This window comes from Lepidochelys olivacea, assembly GCF_965140295.1.
Source record: "Lepidochelys olivacea isolate rLepOli2 genome assembly, chromosome: 9".
Lineage (NCBI taxonomy): Eukaryota > Metazoa > Chordata > Testudines > Cheloniidae > Lepidochelys > Lepidochelys olivacea.
In genome coordinates, this window is record NC_140419.1 from 79,381,033 (window position 1) to 79,399,285 (window position 18,253).

The 18,253-nt window shown below is 44.2% G+C and overlaps 1 protein-coding gene across 6 annotated transcripts in view; it reads left to right on the top strand.

The window, feature by feature from the left end:
* The window catches only part of OPHN1 (oligophrenin 1), a 123,662-nt gene that overhangs the window by 70,562 nt on the left and 34,847 nt on the right, over nucleotides 1-18,253 (top strand). For all 6 annotated transcript variants that reach the window (XM_084639557.1, XM_084639554.1, XM_084639555.1 and 3 more), the window contains 7 exons: nucleotides 2,737-2,838; nucleotides 3,608-3,718; nucleotides 4,814-4,918; nucleotides 6,029-6,158; nucleotides 11,972-12,072; nucleotides 14,684-14,775; nucleotides 17,080-17,158. In XM_084639557.1, coding sequence (XP_084495683.1) covers nucleotides 2,737-2,838; nucleotides 3,608-3,718; nucleotides 4,814-4,918; nucleotides 6,029-6,158; nucleotides 11,972-12,072; nucleotides 14,684-14,775; nucleotides 17,080-17,158 — 720 coding nt within the window. The remainder of the gene's footprint in view (nucleotides 1-2,736; nucleotides 2,839-3,607; nucleotides 3,719-4,813; nucleotides 4,919-6,028; nucleotides 6,159-11,971; nucleotides 12,073-14,683; nucleotides 14,776-17,079; nucleotides 17,159-18,253) is intronic.

An 18,253-nucleotide genomic window follows, 5' to 3' on the forward strand; every position in this document is an offset into this window, starting at 1 on the left:
AACAATCCAATAATAGTCCCCATAAATGTGCTTCTCTTCCCAGGATTATTAAAAAGAAAATCTGTTCCCTTCTTGGACTCAAGCAGGAGTGCACCATTTGCCCTTCTCTTGGGCCTGGTCTCTCCCCTAACAGATTCTCATCACTTACCTCCTTCTGCTTTTGTACTCAGCAGCTGGGCCTGATTAGGGTTGCCAGGCGTCTGATTTTCGACTAGAACGCCCGGTCGAAAAGGGACCCTGGCGGCTCCAGTCCGTGGCGCAGTGGGGGCCTGGGGCTAAGGCAGGTCCGTGTGGATCCTGGAAGTGGCTGCCAGATCCTTGCAGCCCGTAGGCACATGGGCAGCTAGGGAGGCTCAGCACTCTGCCCCTGCACCTAGTGCTGGCTCCACAGCTCCCATTGGCCAGGAACCGCAACCAATAGGAGCTGCGGGAGAGGCACCTGCGGGTGCAAGGGCATCGCACACAGCCTTCCTGGACGCCCATGTGTCTAGGACAGAGGTGGGCAAACTACGGCCCGCAGGCCACATCTGGCCCGCGGCACCGTCCTGCCTGGCCCCTGAGGTCCTGGCCTGGGAGGCTCACCCATGGCCCCTCCCCTACTGTTCCCCCTCCCCCGCAGCCTCAGCTCACTGCACCACCAGCACAATGCTCTGGGCTGAGAGCTCCTGGGGCAGCGCAGCTGCAGAGCCATGGCCTGACCCGGTGCTCTGTGCTGCATGACGCAGCTGCCTGTCCTGGTGCAGCTGCGCTGCCAGCCACCAGTGCTCCAGGCAGCGTGGTAAGGGAGCAAGGAGCAGGGGGCGTTGAATAGAGGGCAAGGGAGTTCTGTGGGTAGTCAGGGGCCAGGGATGTAGATAGGGATCGGGGCGGTCAGAGGGTGGGGAACAGGGGGGTTGGATGGGGCAGGGGTTCTGGGGGGGCAGTCAGGAAGGAGAGGGAGGTTGGATGGGGCAGCAGGGGGCAGTTAGGGGTGGTGGGTCCAGGGGCGGTCAGGGAGAAGGGGTGTTTGGATGGGGCAGGGGTCCCAGGGGCGGTCAGGGGACAGAGAGCGGGGTGGGAAGGGTGGATGGAGCAGGGGTCACGGGGGGGGGGGGGCAGTCGGGAGCGAGAAGCAGGGGGTCTCGGATAGGGGGCGGGGGCCGGGCCATGCCTGGCTGTTTGGGGAGGCACAGCCTCCCCTAACCAGCCCTCCATACAATTTCAGAAACCCGATGCGGCCCTCAGGCCAAAAAGTTTGCCCACCCCTGGTCTAGGAGCCGCAGGGACCTGGTGGCCACTTCTTGGGAGCCGTGGTAAGCGCTGCCAAGACCCCGAACCCCGATACCCCTCCCCAGCAATGTGTTGTGTTGTTTATATGAATGGTCTCTTTTGTCAAGCTTGGCCTAGTGTAAAATGTTCTTTTTAAAACAAGTAGAGGGACAGGCATTTGGACTGGGCATACCAGGAGCAGCAGATTGAGAATGGCAAGGCTTTGTGTGGATGTGTGCAGGGGTATCAGTAAGTCCTCCTGGGTTTTGGATTTTCCAGCCCTGCTTTCCACTTGCCTAGGTTTTCAAATACCTGAATTGACAAATAGACCAAACAGCTTGACAGGGAGAGAGAGAAGGTTTTTTGGCATTCGAGGCCCTGTCCTTTGATATGCATAAGCCTCCTCTTGTCTGCTTGGAGCTATAATTGAGGCTACTGTCTTGCTTGATTTTTACTAATGAGGTCTACCAAGAGTCACCAGCCACAGCATGGTTCATTTTCCAGTTTGGAGTTTGAATGTTTGCCTGTTTGACAATCAAAAGACTAGCATCTTGGGGAAACCACCCTCTTCAATGATTTCACAACCATTGTGTGGTGGGGGCAGAGCTTCTCAGCTGAACTTCTCTCTGAGTGTTGCTGCATTCACCCTCCTGATAACAGTGTCTCTTTTCTGGCCTCATCTGGATCTTTTTCCTATGGTGGCACCAGTCAAATCATTAGTTGCTTTGTTAAGTTCATGCACCGTCAAGGTTTCTTTCTTTCTTTCTTTCTTTCTTTCTTTCTTTCTTTCTTTCTTTCTTTCTTTCTTTCTTTCTTTCTTTCTTTCTTTCTTTCTTTCTTTCTCCCTGACCAATGTGTGTGTGTTTTAAATATATAATAGCGATCGATAAGAAGCCATGTGTTAGCCCTTTCAAAACTTTATTTAATCTTTTGCTTCAGCTCTGGTACAGCTTAGAAGGCAAATACTTACAAAAAGCTTCAAAACCTGGAAAACACTGAAATCCTAATAGATCTTTAATTGTCTTGGGTGGGTGTGTCTTTGGTATTAAAGCATTTAGCCAGTTTTTGTTTGATCTGAGTTGAGTAAAATATCAGCAAACAAGGTATATTTGTTTTCTCTCGTTAGTAAGTTTCAAGTTCAGTTAAAAGCAAAGAAGTCGACATGTTGAAAGCTTGTTGAAAGAAACCTCTCCAGCCGGGCTGCCTTATGCTGTGTTGATGATAATAGAAAATATTGAATGTGTCTGTACTGTGAAGTATGCCCGAGCTGTCACTGTGTGTATTTGAGAGCAGTGTATGGAACTGGCTGGAGAAAGAAGAAACAGACATGGAAAATATGAGGTGGCCCCCGACTTTGATGGGCCCATCATTTTTCTTCATGGTAGTATTATATTGTAGAATGAATTTTGACACTGTTGCATTGTTCCTACCTGAAGAGGCCAAACTAACTCTGACTATCCAGTTCTGTGTCAACTCTTCAATCTCTAGGAAAGAAAGAAAAAGTTTGAGAAGGACGGTGAGAAGTTTTATTCCATGCTGGATCGCCATTTGCATTTATCGTCTAAGAAGAAAGAGTCCCAGTTACAGGAGGCAAGTGTGAAATTTTCCTTAAAAGTTTCTGTTTCTTGGAGTCGAGAAGAAGTAACAGCAGGTACATTGGACTCCTGGCCAACGCACATCTCTTTCAATAATGACAGATTAAATCTATGTAAAGTTCCTTTTGATGGGAATGGTCCATCCAGACTGAGCTTGTCTCTAACTCAGGGGGTAGTCATTTCACATCAAGTTTGAAGCACATTGACAAGGCAGTCTAGGGAAGCTGGTGTAATCTATGCTTACACAGATGTCTCTCTGGCCCTCTACTACCTAGATTTGAGTCTGCTGCCACCTCAGCTAACAAACTTGGTCCTTGAGCTCAAGCCGAAGAGACCCTGCTTTTAGACCCAGAAGTCCTGGTGTCAATCCTCCATGGGTGTGTGAGGCAGGGACACTCTTACAATTGCATTCTCTGTGCCTTTGCTGTACTGGTTCTGTGGTTAGATAGGGAATTGCCGTTTGCAGGTGTCTCAGTCTGGCACCTTTCACAAAAACTAATGCACTTTAAAAAAAAGACTTATTCCTTGCAGAGTGGCACTAAGTTCTGAATTCATATGAGCGTATGGGATGCAGCTAAGAGACATTGTAATGGGAAATGTGACCAATGTTCCAGTCAGATATGGTCCCCATAGAGCATTCAAAACCTGGGTTCGCTTCTTTTGTGGCTTGAGAAGTAATAGCTATCACTTGCAGGGAAATATACAGACACCACTAAAGAATTATTATTCTTTTATGCGATTTTTTCCCACCCTCTCTCACGCAGGCTGACTTGCAGGTTAATAAAGAGAGACACAATTTCTTTGAGTCATCCCTGGAGTATGTGTACCAGATCCAGGAAGTGCAGGAGAGCAAGAAGTTCAGTATTGTGGAGCCGGTGAGTGCCTCCTTTTTATCATCCCACTCTCACATTTATTGACTTGCCCAGGTGAGCAAGGAAGGGTGGGAAATGTCAAATTGGATCCTGTCCTACTAACGATTCCATGTAGGCCCCTATGATGAGGCAAAGCCAAACGTACAGCATTAGCGATCTTTGTTTCACTACCTCTGCTGCTGCTTCATGAAGATAAAGAATAGTGAGGTCTTCTTTTATCTCTAAAAGTGAAATGTGCCTAACGAGCACATTGCTACAGATTTTGCTAAGGCTTGTCCCATTCACCTTGCGTGTGGTGAGATGTAGTAGCCCTTGAAGGTTGAAGAGTGACACTAAAGGGAGAGATGCCTCCTGGCCCAGCTGCCTGCTGTGGTACAGGCCTGTCTGGTGCAGGCTCAGCACTTTAACAGGGAGCCTGTGGATCACAGCTCATTATGCTGGTTGAATGAATAACTGTACTCTGGAGCAGGACCTCCTCGGGTAAGTGTACATAAGGAGGGGCTCTTGGTGTATTCTATCCTTAAGTTTTTCATTGTTCTTCCAATGAAATCTTTCATTTCTGGTAGTGTTTTACTGCGACAGGCAATACTCATCCAAAGGATCATAGCTGTCATTTGTGGTGGCACAGACTTCTCATGGCTCTGGAGGCTGTTGTGGCCAGTGAACTACATCTCCATCTGCTCCCAGGATTGTGGGAGAATGAAAGTGTGTAACACCACCAATGCCCCTCTTTTTGCAGTCCTGCTTACAGCATAACTGGGTAGGATTTGTGGATCTGGCCCATGTCTGAACGATTTGAGCATAGTATGATCAGTTGACACTATGAGGCATATGTATAGATTACACTTTTTAAAAAAATCATTACTTGAGCAATTGTGAATACTTTCACTGTCAGAGCACTGGGTACAAATCCAATCTGCATTGGGTTCCTCTCACCTGACTCCATATTTTATTTTATGGCTGTTATTAATTCTGTTCGACTGTAAAGATCACAACAGGTTTGATTTAATTAAAACTGTTCTCTGTCCACCTTTTGCCTGACTTTATACTATTGTCTTTGACGCAAAGGCTAATCCATCATCTTTCTTTCCTGCGCAGGTGTTGGCCTTTCTTCACAGCCTCTTTACATACAACAACCTGACAGTTGAACTCACGCAGGACTTCCTCCCTTATAAACAGCAGCTTCAGCTCAGCCTGCAGAATGTAAGTTCCTGTCCAGCTGCACACACACTCTCATATCATGCTCTCTGTCCTGTCATGCATCTAAATACCTCTGGCATAAAAACCTTTCCCATGCAGGGTGGACAACCCTTGTTTGCTTTCTGGGAGGGGCACAAAAATGCTCTTTCCTTCATAAAAATGCCTTCTGTCCATAAATTCCTTTCTTCCTAGAAAGAACAGCCTACAGGTGCTACTACAGCATATTTCATAGATTTAAGGCCAGAAGGGACTCCTGTGATCATGTACTCTGACCATCTGCATAACACAGTCCATAGAATTTCACTCAGTAATTTCTGTATCAAACCCACTGACTTGTAGTTGTGGTAGGGTATGCTTTTTAGAAGGCATCCAATCCTAACTTTAAAGATTTCATGTGATGGAGAATCCACCACAGCCCTTGTAAGCTGTGACAATGGTTAATTAACTGTAAAAAGATTAGTACCCTTACATGGCCAACATTCATAGCCTCAGGAACAAGAGCTGTAAGGTTGTGCCAAACCCAGTGTGCTGCTAAATCCTTTTGAATTGCTGTACATGAGTTAAAAATAATTGATTTTTATTTTATTTGGAGAGGTGACATGATTCTGTATGAACAAAATGGTAGAAATGCAAGTGAAAACTTTGCAAACATTCTTTATGTGCATGATTATTCTTATCATAGGGCTTGAGCCAGTGCCCAAGTTAATGTGTTTGTTGCAAACTATGTGTACTCTGTAATGATAACTCATTCAGGTGCCTCATCCTTCTGGCGTTAAAATGTTCTGCTGTAATCTCTTCATTATTAAAGAACAAAAAGCTACCCTCCATCGTAACACATTTTGTTCCTCAGCCACCGTGTCCCCAGCTCCATGCATATGATGTTCAACCCTGTCTGTCCACTGACCGTTATGGGCCAGCTTTTCTGCTAGCTTCAGGACTTGGGGTTTTTTGATGCCATCTTTTCAATCTGCCACTGATCATTCCCACAAAAGTGGGCGTGTGGCATTTTGTGCATGCTGACAGTGCATTTGTGAGTGCCCATTGGAAACGTGGGGGCCAGCTATCAGATTTGTTTGCCCATGTTCAAGCATCATTCTTTTGTTCTCTCACCAGACGAGGAATCACTTTTCCAGCACGCGAGAGGAGTTGGAAGACCTGAAGAAAAGGATGAAAGAAGCTCCCCTGACTTGCAAGCTACCCGGGAAGCCAACCATAGAGGGTTATCTGTACACTCAGGAGAAATGTAATGGCCTGTGTGCACATCTGTATACGTTAAACAAGTGTAGGGTCCAGCCGTAGGTTGTACAGCTTGCCTAGTTATGCGTCCAACTCTAAGCTTCATTCAGCTTGCAGCCAGGAGTCTGTATAGCTATTATAGCCATGGGGATGTTTGTATGGATGTGCTAGCCACTGAGCCAGAAGCAAGTGGGTTCATATCTCCCATCCACCTTGTATCTACTGTCTTACATACCTGATCGTGAGCCAGAGCTAGCTGTAAATGCAGGTGCAGTCTTGGTGTGGGTGTGGCAGGCCCTGATACAGATGCCATCTTTTGGCTGAGACATGTATGCAAGATACTAATTGCCTTTTCTCTGGTGACTGTCTGGGTAAGATTTAATAATCCATTTTACAGATGGGGAGACTGAGGCTTGGAGGATTGAGATTTAGCCATTCTTTTCCAGAATAGACTTGGTCTCCTGACCAATATTCTCTTGCTTAATAAGAAAGGTTCCAGTGCCCATCTATCTCAGTGTGAGCTACAGAGTGGCTGCAGTACCACTCCCTGTCTCTAACTTGCTGCTTCATCCCGTCCCTGGAGTCTAAAGCTTGAGTCTGAAGTGCTGGAGTCCAAATCTAGGCTATTCTTTCCTTTTTTATCAAGATTATACTATGTGCAATAATAGTTCAGTTGAGGCTGTAAATTATATATTGTAGAGAAAGCCCGTATCAGGTTCCTGATGTTTGATTTGATAGAGACACTGTGGGTGTTGAATCCCTCCCATTCCCTCCCGATATTCTTTCACCCCACTTTTGGCAGTGTCAGGGGTTTGAGTGAGTGTTAGTATTTGGACTTGTCCAAATAAATAATCTGATATATTAAAAGGGTTGCAAGAGCAGATGTCGAGGGCAGGCATACAGATGAAAAGGCCTAGGTGTATCTTTTTGGGGTTGTGAGAAAGAGAATGACAAATCAGTTCCAGACATAACTGAGACAGATAAGCTGTTATTTAGCCTCTGCTCCAGTGGAAACATGGCACTTTATGTGTCTGAAACACAGTAGTTCTTGTACTCTGAAAGGCAGAAGAGCTCTTACATGTAGCATGTTGGCCAAAGCACCGTCTGTTCCTTTGTTCTTATAGATGTTCATATTCACAACCTGCAAGTATGTAAGTAATGCACCAATATTTATAAGGCGAGTGTCAAATTTTTCTGGCCACTTCCATCTCACATGCCTTTCTTCCGGACAGTTCATACAGTGACTCCACTTGTTGCACGAGCTGTAATACTCCAACCTATTGCATGTGATCTGGTCTCTAGTTGCTAGGATAAAAGCCTATTACTTACTGCCCACTAGTAGTTGACAGGGGCCAGTGTTGAAGGCTGGGGTTCAATCCCCTGCTGATAATCACTGTGTCTGTATGTGCATGTGGCAGTGGATTAGTTATATAAGCACAAACATTGACAACTCTGCAATCTCAGGTCAGATTCCTACAAGGGAAGCCACTATGCAGGCTGCCCATTCGGTAAATGGCCCATTTGATATATTTATGTAAACAGGGCAAATATTGGCTGCTCATAGAAGACTATCAACTAGTCTTGTGTATAAAGAAACCACACATACGCATACACAGTCATTTTAGACCACAAGGAAATGTTATACATTCCTGCATGATAATAAACTATATAAACTATATTTATTGCCTTTAAATTTGTTTCCTATGAATTGGTTAAAGAAAAAACAAGATGTTTGAAATAGTTCAGTTGGTTCTTTTGTGGGAAAAAAGGTTGAGGCACGTCAGGAACAGAATGGTTCAATTAAGACAATGGAAGAAGAGTGGAAAATAAATTGCAGGGTAACATAAATGTTGATGGAAGAGGATATTTTAATGTGCTCTTGTCTTTATTCTGTCATCAAAAAGTTGTCAGGAAAAAACAGTAGTGTCCATTTAAAAACAAATAAACATATACCTCCCCCACCCCTACCCCCAGCTCACCTCCCACCCCCCGGGATGTTGCCTGGGTACTTCTTGGCCTAGATTTACCAGTCCTGTTTGGTTTGCCATGTCAGAGTCACACAAATGCCCTTTCATCAGCTTTTCCTTCTGAGGAGGCTGGTGCTAACTTTTACCTCTACTTTCCTCCCTTGTTAGTGCTGCTTCTGTCACTGGCAATGCTGCAAATAGAGCTCCATGTTTTCCTCTGTGTCTGAACAGCCCCTAGCACAACAGCCAGGGCCGGCCCACAACCTTTTGGCATCTGAGGTGGGGAGCTCAAATGACGCCCCCATTCCCCCTTGCTTGGGCCAAAACTTTGAAAGGTCTCAATTCTTCCTTCTTTCTGTTTTACCCCCCTTATGGTACTACTCTGCTACCATCCCCAATAAAGGAGAACTAACAACTTAAAATGCCTTGTTCAAAAATTTTAAGTAACACTTAACTTTCAAATGCCTGAACAGCAAATGTAACTTTTCTTGTCTGCATAGTAAACACTGGCATTGTAATCTGTTTGAATAATCAAAGTGGTGCTTTCCGTGCCTTCTTGGTTGCAAAGATTTGAACTGCTTCCTGCTGAAGGTCCACAGACTGGACCAGCTCATGCTCTATTAAGATGGTTGCAAGGCTGACCAGCCTCTCCTGTGTCATTGTGGAGCGTAGATGTGTTTTTATTAACTTCAGCTTGGAGAAGCTACGTTCTCCATTGACAACTGTTACAGGAAGTGTTAGAAGTATGCGCAGAGCAACAAAAGCATTTGGAAAGAGGGTGGTCATCTTATTTGTGCACAAATATTCCAGAACAGCCTTTGGAGTTGATCCTGCTGAAATGTATCTTGAAAGGGCTTTCAGTTCATCACCTAAATCACTCGCATCAATATTGCGCATGTCATCATGTGTCAACACTGTCTCTAGTGCCCTGCATTGCTGGTGTAGGTCTTCAGGTATAGTGAGAAGTTTTGGAATATCATACAACATCCCAAATATACTGCTGTGTTCCTTGAGCTGCATGAAATGTTCTTCAACTGACTGTATTGCACCATCGAGCACCTGGTTAAAGAGTTCAACTTTGAATTGTTTGGGGTCTCTTATGGGATTATCCCGTGCCTCGTAATCAAAATGTCTTCTTCGGTGACTCTTGTATTCTTGAATGGGTAGGAAAATGGCTTCAGTGTGAAGTTCCTCTGCCAACTTCTGTGGACTCTTCAGAACATTTTGAAATCCCTCATCTGACCGGTAAGGCTGTGGGTATGACTTTACTTTGTCCAGTTGTTCCATTGTTCCAGATATATCAAGGTCAACATCTTGGAGTCTCTTGCTTACAACATTTATTTCAAACAGTATGTCATGCCACAACACTAAGCCACACAGAAATTTGAAGTTATGTATGTTTCTGGTGATTCCATTTCCCTCTGCCACTGTTCTCCCATGAACAGTTGTTGTCATATATTATCCTCTCTAATGGCAACTATGGCATCATCTGTCTTCCCAGTTTGGTGTTTGATAGGCTTTATCACCTCCACTCGACTTTCCCACTGTGTGCACTCAGTGGTTTCAGTGTCAGAGAGGATGTTCCCAGATGTTGTTTCAAAATTTGCATCGATGAGTTGATGCAGAGAAAAATACATAGATGCTTTGAATTACATTTAAAAATTCAGCAGCCTCACTAGAAGCTGATGCTGCATCACTGACCACCAAGTTCAATGAATGAGAACTGCATGGGACAAAAAAAGCTTGAGGGTTTAACTCTCGGATCCGTGTCTGCACTCCTCTGTTCTTTCCTCTCATGTTGGCACCATTATCGTAGCCCTGACCTCTCATGTCGGCTATTGCAATTCCCGTATCTTCCAGCTTTTTAAGAAGCACATTTGTCATACCAGCTCCTGTAGTATCATCAATGTCCATACATTCTAGAAAATGCTCTCTGACAGTCACCATTGCAGGGACATTTTCACCAGGTTCTGTTGTTGTTATAAAACGCACCATTAAAGTAATTTGTTCCATATGGCTAATGTCAGGTGTACAGTCCAGAATAACAGAGTAATATCTTGCTGACTTCAGATCTGCCACAATCTTCTGTTTGACTTTTGTTGTCAGTAACTGTATGATCTCATTTTGAATTGTTTTTCCAAGATAGTGGTGTGTGTATATTTCTTGGGTGGTGACTCTTCTTAGAGGCTCCTGGAGTACAGCATCAAACTCAGCCATCAGCTCTACAATCTTAAGGAAGTGTCCATTGTTTGGCACATACAGCTGATCTGAAATGCCACACAGTGCTAGGTTTTGGATAGCAAGCATTCTCACAATGGCAATGAGCCTTTTCAGAACATTTTGCCAGGAAAGAGACTCTGATGCAATCTTCTCTTGATGCTGATCGTCTATGGTGGCCTTTAACCTTAGTCTCATCTCACGCTCTTTCCACCTATGGAATGCTCTCTGGTGATTTGCTGCCTTCTCATGGCATGCCAGATTTCTAGCCAGATTTTTCCAGTCCTTTGTTCCTGTAGAACCCAATGTGGCTGGAACATTAGACTGGAAGAGTTTGCAACAAAAACAGTATGCAGCATTCTGGGGTTTTGAGTACATAAGCCATGGCCTCTCCACTTTGTCACCATTGGGGATTTCACACCAGTAATGTATTGGATGGAAACTTCTATTTTCATTGTCTTTGGGAAACAAGAAGTTTTTCACTTGCTGTGGCCCATGCAGTACAAGGAAGTCCCTCAGGCTACTGCTCAAGTGGGTCCACAGCCCTGGATCATCTATACTTAAGGAACTAAACTCAGCAGCAGCTGTTTCTTGCGCCTCCACCCACACTCTTCTCTGATCTACACTTTTCTTCAGGAATGTGCATGGTTACATCCATTTGAGATGAGATATGGATGCTGCAGTAGCTGCCAGGTCACCTGCACTCTGACTAACTGGAAGATCAGGCATCTCCTCACCACTCACATCCTCACTGGGGTCGGAAGGCTCACCATGAACATTTGTGTCTATGTATCTCGGGAGCGCTCCTTCCTGCTTAGATAGAAAAGCTTCCTTTGCGTTCTTTCTTTTTCTGAATGCTGCCCAGAGGGGCGTTTTCTTCTTTCACTCATGACTGCTGTTCTGTGCCAGCTATAGTGGCTCTCAACACTCAATTGAAGGGGACAAATAAGCAGGCTGGTAACAGGCCTGAATGAGGGAAGATCTCAGCATCTTAAGGGCCTAACTGGCTCCTGCTACTTCAGTTGACTGCCTGTTCTCCTCAAGTGTGTTCAGGGAAGCAGCAGAAAACAGGAAGCTCCCTGAGAAGCTGGTGTTAATCATCCAGGCTCCTGGGGGTGCTAAACAGGTACATAAGAGGCTCCTCCTCCTCTCTCTCCCTGCAGCTCCTGCTGCTTTCTGTTATTCCCTCTCACCTTTTCTTCTGCCTGCCTGTTATGTCTCTTGTGCCCCCCTTAGTCCAGCACAGCACTCCACCATCTCTGTGCATCTAGAGCAGAGAGAATACATATGCACCAGCAGCAAACACAATTTTCTACACTCTGGATCCTAGTGGCACCCCTCCTCCCCCACACAGTCTGGCACCTGAGTCGGCCGCCTCAGTTTGCCTCATGGTAAGGCCAGCCCTGACAACAGGGCTCTGATCCTGACTGGGGCTCACAGGCCTACCTCAATATAAATAATAAAGAGTAATAACCGTGGTCAAGGGTATCACTATATCAGGCTGCAGGATACAATGATGCACTTGTGCCAGATGCTGTATAAACACACAGGAAAACATAGTTCGTGCCCCAGAGAGTTGACAGTCAAACTAATGCATGCTCTCTATTGACTCTTGACTATCTTTGTGTTTTTGTAGGGGCACTGGGCATATCTTGGATGAAATATTATTGCCAGTATGAGAAGGAATCAAAGATGCTAAGGATGACTCCCATGGAGCAGAAGCCTGGAGCTAAGCAAGTGAGTTGATTCCTTATAGGAGATATCTCTGCAAACATTGACAGTCAGCAGGTTCTGCCTCATTTCCTTCTATTCTGACGTGTTTCTTCTGTGAGGAAGTACAAGTATAAATATCTATATAGCAGGTACATTCCATCCCGGTTGTACGAAGCAGTGATGTACACAATTCCAGTTCATAAAAAGTATTGGTCGTTAATTTAAGTACTGGATTGACACCTCTGGAGACGGAAGGCCTCTTTGTAGTCCCAGAACAGATATATCATGGACATACAAGGAAAGCTTTCCCCAGCCACACACACACAATTCCTTGAGCACTGCTGATCTGCAGGAAGCACCCCTGCTAGGGAAAAGTAGTTCACTTTCCATGGCCTGGATTGGACATGGCTCCTCTGCTGAGATCATCAGCATCAGTGCCACTACATCTGCCCATCAAGAAGGGAGCTGACGCTCCGGTCTCAAGCCTTTCTCATTCATTGCTCGCCTTCCTACACACTCTCTTAGCTATTCCCTTCTATGTGTAATTTACATGTTGATCAGTCATAGGACTTAAGCCACTTTGTTCCTCACCTGCGAATTTGGGCAGTGTGTGCGTCATATCTAGAATTCCTCAGGGTCTGCGGCACAGGCTGGCTTGCATGTTTTCTCTGGCGAACCAGTTGTGAACACATGGCACTTTCTTTTGAAGAGACAACCTGACTTGCACTGATGCCTCTGACGATTGTTTACAGTACTTGAATTAGCAAGGTTATTTGAATGGCTCCATAATGCCCCCCTCTCTGCTCCAGTTAAAGGACCCTTTGGTTCAGGGTTATGGATTCCTCTCTTCAGGAATTAGTTGCTAAGTAAATTGAAGAGGTACAGTGATTGGGAGCAGTCAGAAGTTGGGGTTTAGCATCTTTACACCATGTTATAAAACAACAATTTGGGGATCTTTTTTCATCCTTCTCACAGATTTTTCAGTAGGTGCTTCAGCTGCTGTCTGTCAGCCTTCTACTGTTGCTCACTGTGAAATAGAGGGTGTAGGATGCAAGGCTGGATAGACAATGGCTGGTCAAAATGCAGCCAATGAGTCCAAGAAAATCTATGGAATTCTTCTGCAATACAGCTCCTATCCATCCTCATCTTTGCATGGGGTTGCAGCCCATGGAGACTTCAAATCATAGCATGAAATCTCCAATTTAAGACTCCATAATTCCTGCTCTTTGGCAACTGATTGCCTGTTGCAACAATAAAATAAAACCTTTTCTGGAAACCTCTAGGAGAGTGAAGTCATCCAAACACATTGACTAGATGGAACTGTTGACATACCCCATGTAAAAATATGTGGCAAAATAACGTTAAAGCACGAAGAGGCTTGCAATAATACAGTAGGGTGACCATATATCCTGTTTTTAAAGGGGCAGTCCCATTTTTGGGGACTTTTTCTTATATAGGTGCCTATTTCCCCCCCCCCATCCCATTTTTTCACAGTTGCTATCTGATCACCCTAATACAGATTAATATCCCTTTCAAACTTGTACAGCCCATTGTGTCAGTAACATGTGTTCTCAGGGATCCCTTGGTAACCCCTGGCATAACAGACCAACACAACTTCAAAGGGAACCATATAGTGAGCACTCTTAAAAAACCACCAAAAGACCAACAGTAGACACATAGCGATAACCAGGGAGAAGGAAAAGGCTGTGGAAGGTTATCAATAGTGCCGATCTCTTTGGTTCTTTTCACTGTTTATTCAGACTGTATAATACAGATGCCAACCATTGATGGAGAATTCATTCCAGGTTTGTGCATCAGTGGCTAGCTTCTCATGGGTTTGCAAAAGCTACTGAAGCTTCACTTCATGGTTTCTGTAAAGTCATAAAGACCCCAGAATGGGGCTATAAATAGGCTGCAATTTGCTTTTGCCAGTTAGTAATTAAAACCTAGGGCCAAGGCCTGCCCCCTACAACACAACTGATTTCAACAGGGTTGCACTGTTGTAAATGAAGGTGAAATTTGCCCATGAAGTTTTATTCGCTTAAATTGTTTTTAAAGGTGCTTCAAAAAGCTATCTGGGCCATTATTGCTGTTGTTAGTAATTTGATAATTTGTAATGGTAGCACCCATGAACCCCAATCAGGTGATGAAGAAGAGCCCTGTGTTTGTCTCTCTCACCAACAGAAGTTGGTCCAATAGAAGATATTACCTCATCCACCTTGTCTCTACTATCCTGGGACCAACATGGCTACAGCAGTCCTCCTCTAAAAGTGTCTGTTTTAAGCAACCTTTCTGTCACAAGGCATATTGAAAGAATAGTTGCTAGGATTTTTAGCACCAATTCACACTGTAATCCCATGAGCCCCATAATTAATTGATATTGTATGAAGGAAGCCTGTTTTAGGAAGCTGTTGATCTCTATCTTGGTTGGTGATTTGTGGAATGTTGAGAGAGACCATCTGCTATCATGTTACAAGTGCTGTCTGATTAGCAAGGCTCACTTTGGGATTACACAGTCACCCCTGATGTTTCAACAGACCGTGTGGCATTGCTTTCCATCCAAGGAACCCGAGAAGTCTGACCCCTATTATATGCATTTTTAAAATCTTGGCTTTAAATGTCTCTCTCTTTCTAGGGCACCTCAGACTTGACATTGAAGTACTGCGTAAGGAGAAAGACTGATTCTATAGACAAGAGGTTTTGTTTTGATATTGAGACGAATGAAAGGTGAGCCAGAGTGACTGCTACTTTCTCTGTTATTGCAGTTTTGAAAATAATTTGCCACTTTCTTGGCGTTTGGTGAGGGTGTGTTTGTTCTGAATATCCTAAAATCTGTTTTGTATGGGCAGGAAGATTATGCAGCAGGGGGCAGTGCTGTCCTTCCTTGCTACAGGTTTCAGAGTAGCAGCCGTGTTAGTCTGTATCCGCAAAAAGAGCAGGAGTGATGTTAGTCTATAAGGTGCCACAAGTACTCCTGTTCTTCTTCCTTGCTACAATCTTCATGCCTGATCTGAAGTCCACTGAAATCAATGGACATCTTTCTGTTAAATTCAGTGGGCTTTTTATGGGGCCTTCTAATAGGGTGAAAGGATGAGCACCTTCTGTGAGAACTTGAGGACCCTGAATTCCCATTGTCTTCAACCAGCATCAGGTCCTCGTATTTTTCCATGTATCTTTCCCCACCAATATATATATTGCCAGTCATACAGCTGGAGATTCTCTCCATGGGTTATTTTTCACTTTACTCACTGGGAGTCTGATCCTGTTCCCACTGAACACTCTGGGAGTGCTAATTCGTTTCCATGGGAGCAGAATCAGGCCATAGACGAATGAATGCTGGGATTTCACACATGTGCTGTGGAAGCCTTGGTATGTACTTAAGCCACAACAAAGGAGAAAACGCTAAACTGCAGATTACTTTATCAGATCCTATTTTAGCAGGGAAGGACATCCTGCTCAAAAATATAAAACAAAAGGCAAACATTTGTCACTCTTTCAGCCTTGGACATTCCCAGTTAATTCCAAAATTCAGATTTATTTCTCCCTTTCCTAAATCAATTCTCTTGTGCCTGCACTAATGTTGAGTGTTATTAATTTAGGCATTTGGAGCAGCAGACTGCAAATTATCTTGAACTTTGAAAAGAAGTGACATGAGTAGGGTGAGACTGACTCAAGTAAATTTCAGGGATTGTGAGTTTCTGAGGTTGTGGCAAGCCTGGTGTTTCCGTAGTTTGTGCATATTGGAAAAATGTGGGGTGTAATACTATGCAGTGTTTTGAAATGTATAGCAATGTGCCAAGCCTTTCAGTCCTTACTCGGTATGGCAGGGCATCTTGCCTGCATAAAGGTGGAAGAAGACTGAAGGAGTTTAGCCCACTAATAATAATACATAGTTTGATGTAATGACAGTGCCGGGGTTAACATAGAGACATACTTAGTGACTGTGTCATATCCTCAGCAGTTTGTAGCAGCCACGCTTCTTGAACCTCTGGCCAGTTCCTTACCACGGTGATGAGAGAGATGTTGGGGAGGTCTCCCCCAGCACAGGACACTGAGCCAGCACCGTATGTTAATGGATAGACTGTACAGTACAATGCTGTGTTTGACAGTATAGCGTGACATGAAATAAAGTTGCACACTCAGATTTTTCTTAGGAACCTGTTTCCTGATATATCAGCTAACATCTCACCATGTTAGAATCATTTGTCTTCTGCCTAAGAAATCTACAAATAAGATGGCAATTAGATACGAACACATGGACCAAAATCTACCCTCCGTTACATTGACTCCAGTGAGCTACTAGGGTGTAGCTGGGCAGAATTTGACCCACTGTGTCATGCACCAGAGTCTTTTACTATTTGGTTCACTGGATTTTTCTCTTGGGTGAACTCTGCACAGGGACCTCTGTATCCATAGCATGTTCAGTCATACTAACAGTACCAGAGGTCCCCAGTACCTATTTCTCCCCTGCCCATTTAACTTGTGTCTTTTTCTGCATTATGGTACTAATGAGTGGTGAATAAGGAGTTTCTCACCTGAAGCTGAGAGGGATCTCTCTAAAGTGCTTGGAGAAAGGGAGAGGAACAGTTAACATGACTCAGACAAATAATTTTTCAAAAACCACATGACTTTGTAGCGTTAACAATTGAAAAGACATCAGAAAATGTGCTAGGCTAGTAGCTATGAAAACCAGATGGGAGAGAGTATGTCTGGACCCCTTAGGAAACATGATTCAGTCACTGCAGATAAATGTACAAAGACATAGTGTGAATTAGATGATTTAGGGACCTGTTTTGCCAATGTGATCAGTATGTGTATAACTTCCATTTTTTATGATAGACATAAGCTTTAGAAATACTATCCATAAATAGATAATTGGAATGATGCGTGTGTACTGCCTTCCTTAAAGTGCCACCTGCACTCACTCTTGCTGAGTCTTTAAATGGTCTCCAGAAACATAAAACTCTGTAAATTTTGGATGAAATTCCTTTGTGTCCTTAAAAAAATCCTTTACTTTAATTCTCTGCACAGGGCCGGGACTATCACATTGCAAGCACTTTCAGAAGCTAATAGACGGCTATGGATGGAGGCCATGGATGGAAAGGAGCCAGTGAGTATTCAAAGAATTGTTGTCTGATTTATAGATCTGCTTTTTAGCAGTGTCCTTTAGTGGTGTAATTTCACACAGATGAAGAGTGTATTGATAGGTCGGTTTTGGAGAGCTCACCTTTTCGGGTGTTCTCATGAGATTGGGTATGTAATGATCAACACCACTATTATTGTGTGGTCCATAACAGAGGTATCAGTTTAGCAAGTAGGTATGTACAAATAGATTTCAGAGGGTCATTCCAGGGACTGTTACCATATTGCCCTGTCCACTTGTATCCTTTGATATTTGATGTTTCAGTTCTGCTGTTTATATTGGCATCAGTTGGACCCCATAAAAATGTGACTTGCAGGCATGGGGAACTAGAGCTGAGTCTTCCAGTATTTCTGTTGCTCAAACAAATAGCTTTCAGGTCTGTATGAAGTAATTTTGGTTTTGCCTGCATAATATACCTGCTTGTAAGTCTCTTGGCTGAAGTTGTGGCAAGTGTGTGTGTGTGAGAGAGAGAGACACACACACCAGAGATTTTCTTATACTTTCTGTGTTCCTTCATTGATTTCCTTACTTTAATCCAAGCCCAGCATAAACGTTTCTGTTAGACAGAATTGCCTGTAAACAAAGAATGCTATGTGCAATATAGCAAAATACATTTCTTGCCATTTCTCCATGCCCATTGACTGCTCCTTTTCCCTAAGCAGCCTGGAGTTATCCAATATCTCTGTAAAAAGACTGGCACCTAACTCTGTGCTCAGAGACCTGGTGTTGGACAGAGTAACTCAGAGCTGTATTGATGGGGCTGATTGTGTGGAGATTGGAGCATATCAGATGGGCTGCTAGGTGCCCCTTACAGAACCTGCTCACTGCTGTAAAGAAGTGATGCATGTGGGCGTTTAATGTGAAATGCCTGTAATGGCATTTGTCTGGATCCCACACACTGAATTGCATAGGCTGTGGAAATACGTAACCAAAAGAATGACAAACTAGCAGTAATAATTAGAACTTTGTCCTGGCAAATTCAGGAGCCTCTCTGGTTATATCAAGGGCTTTGTTAAAAAATAATCCAGAGTCCCAGACCTGCACTGTTCTAAATGCCCATTG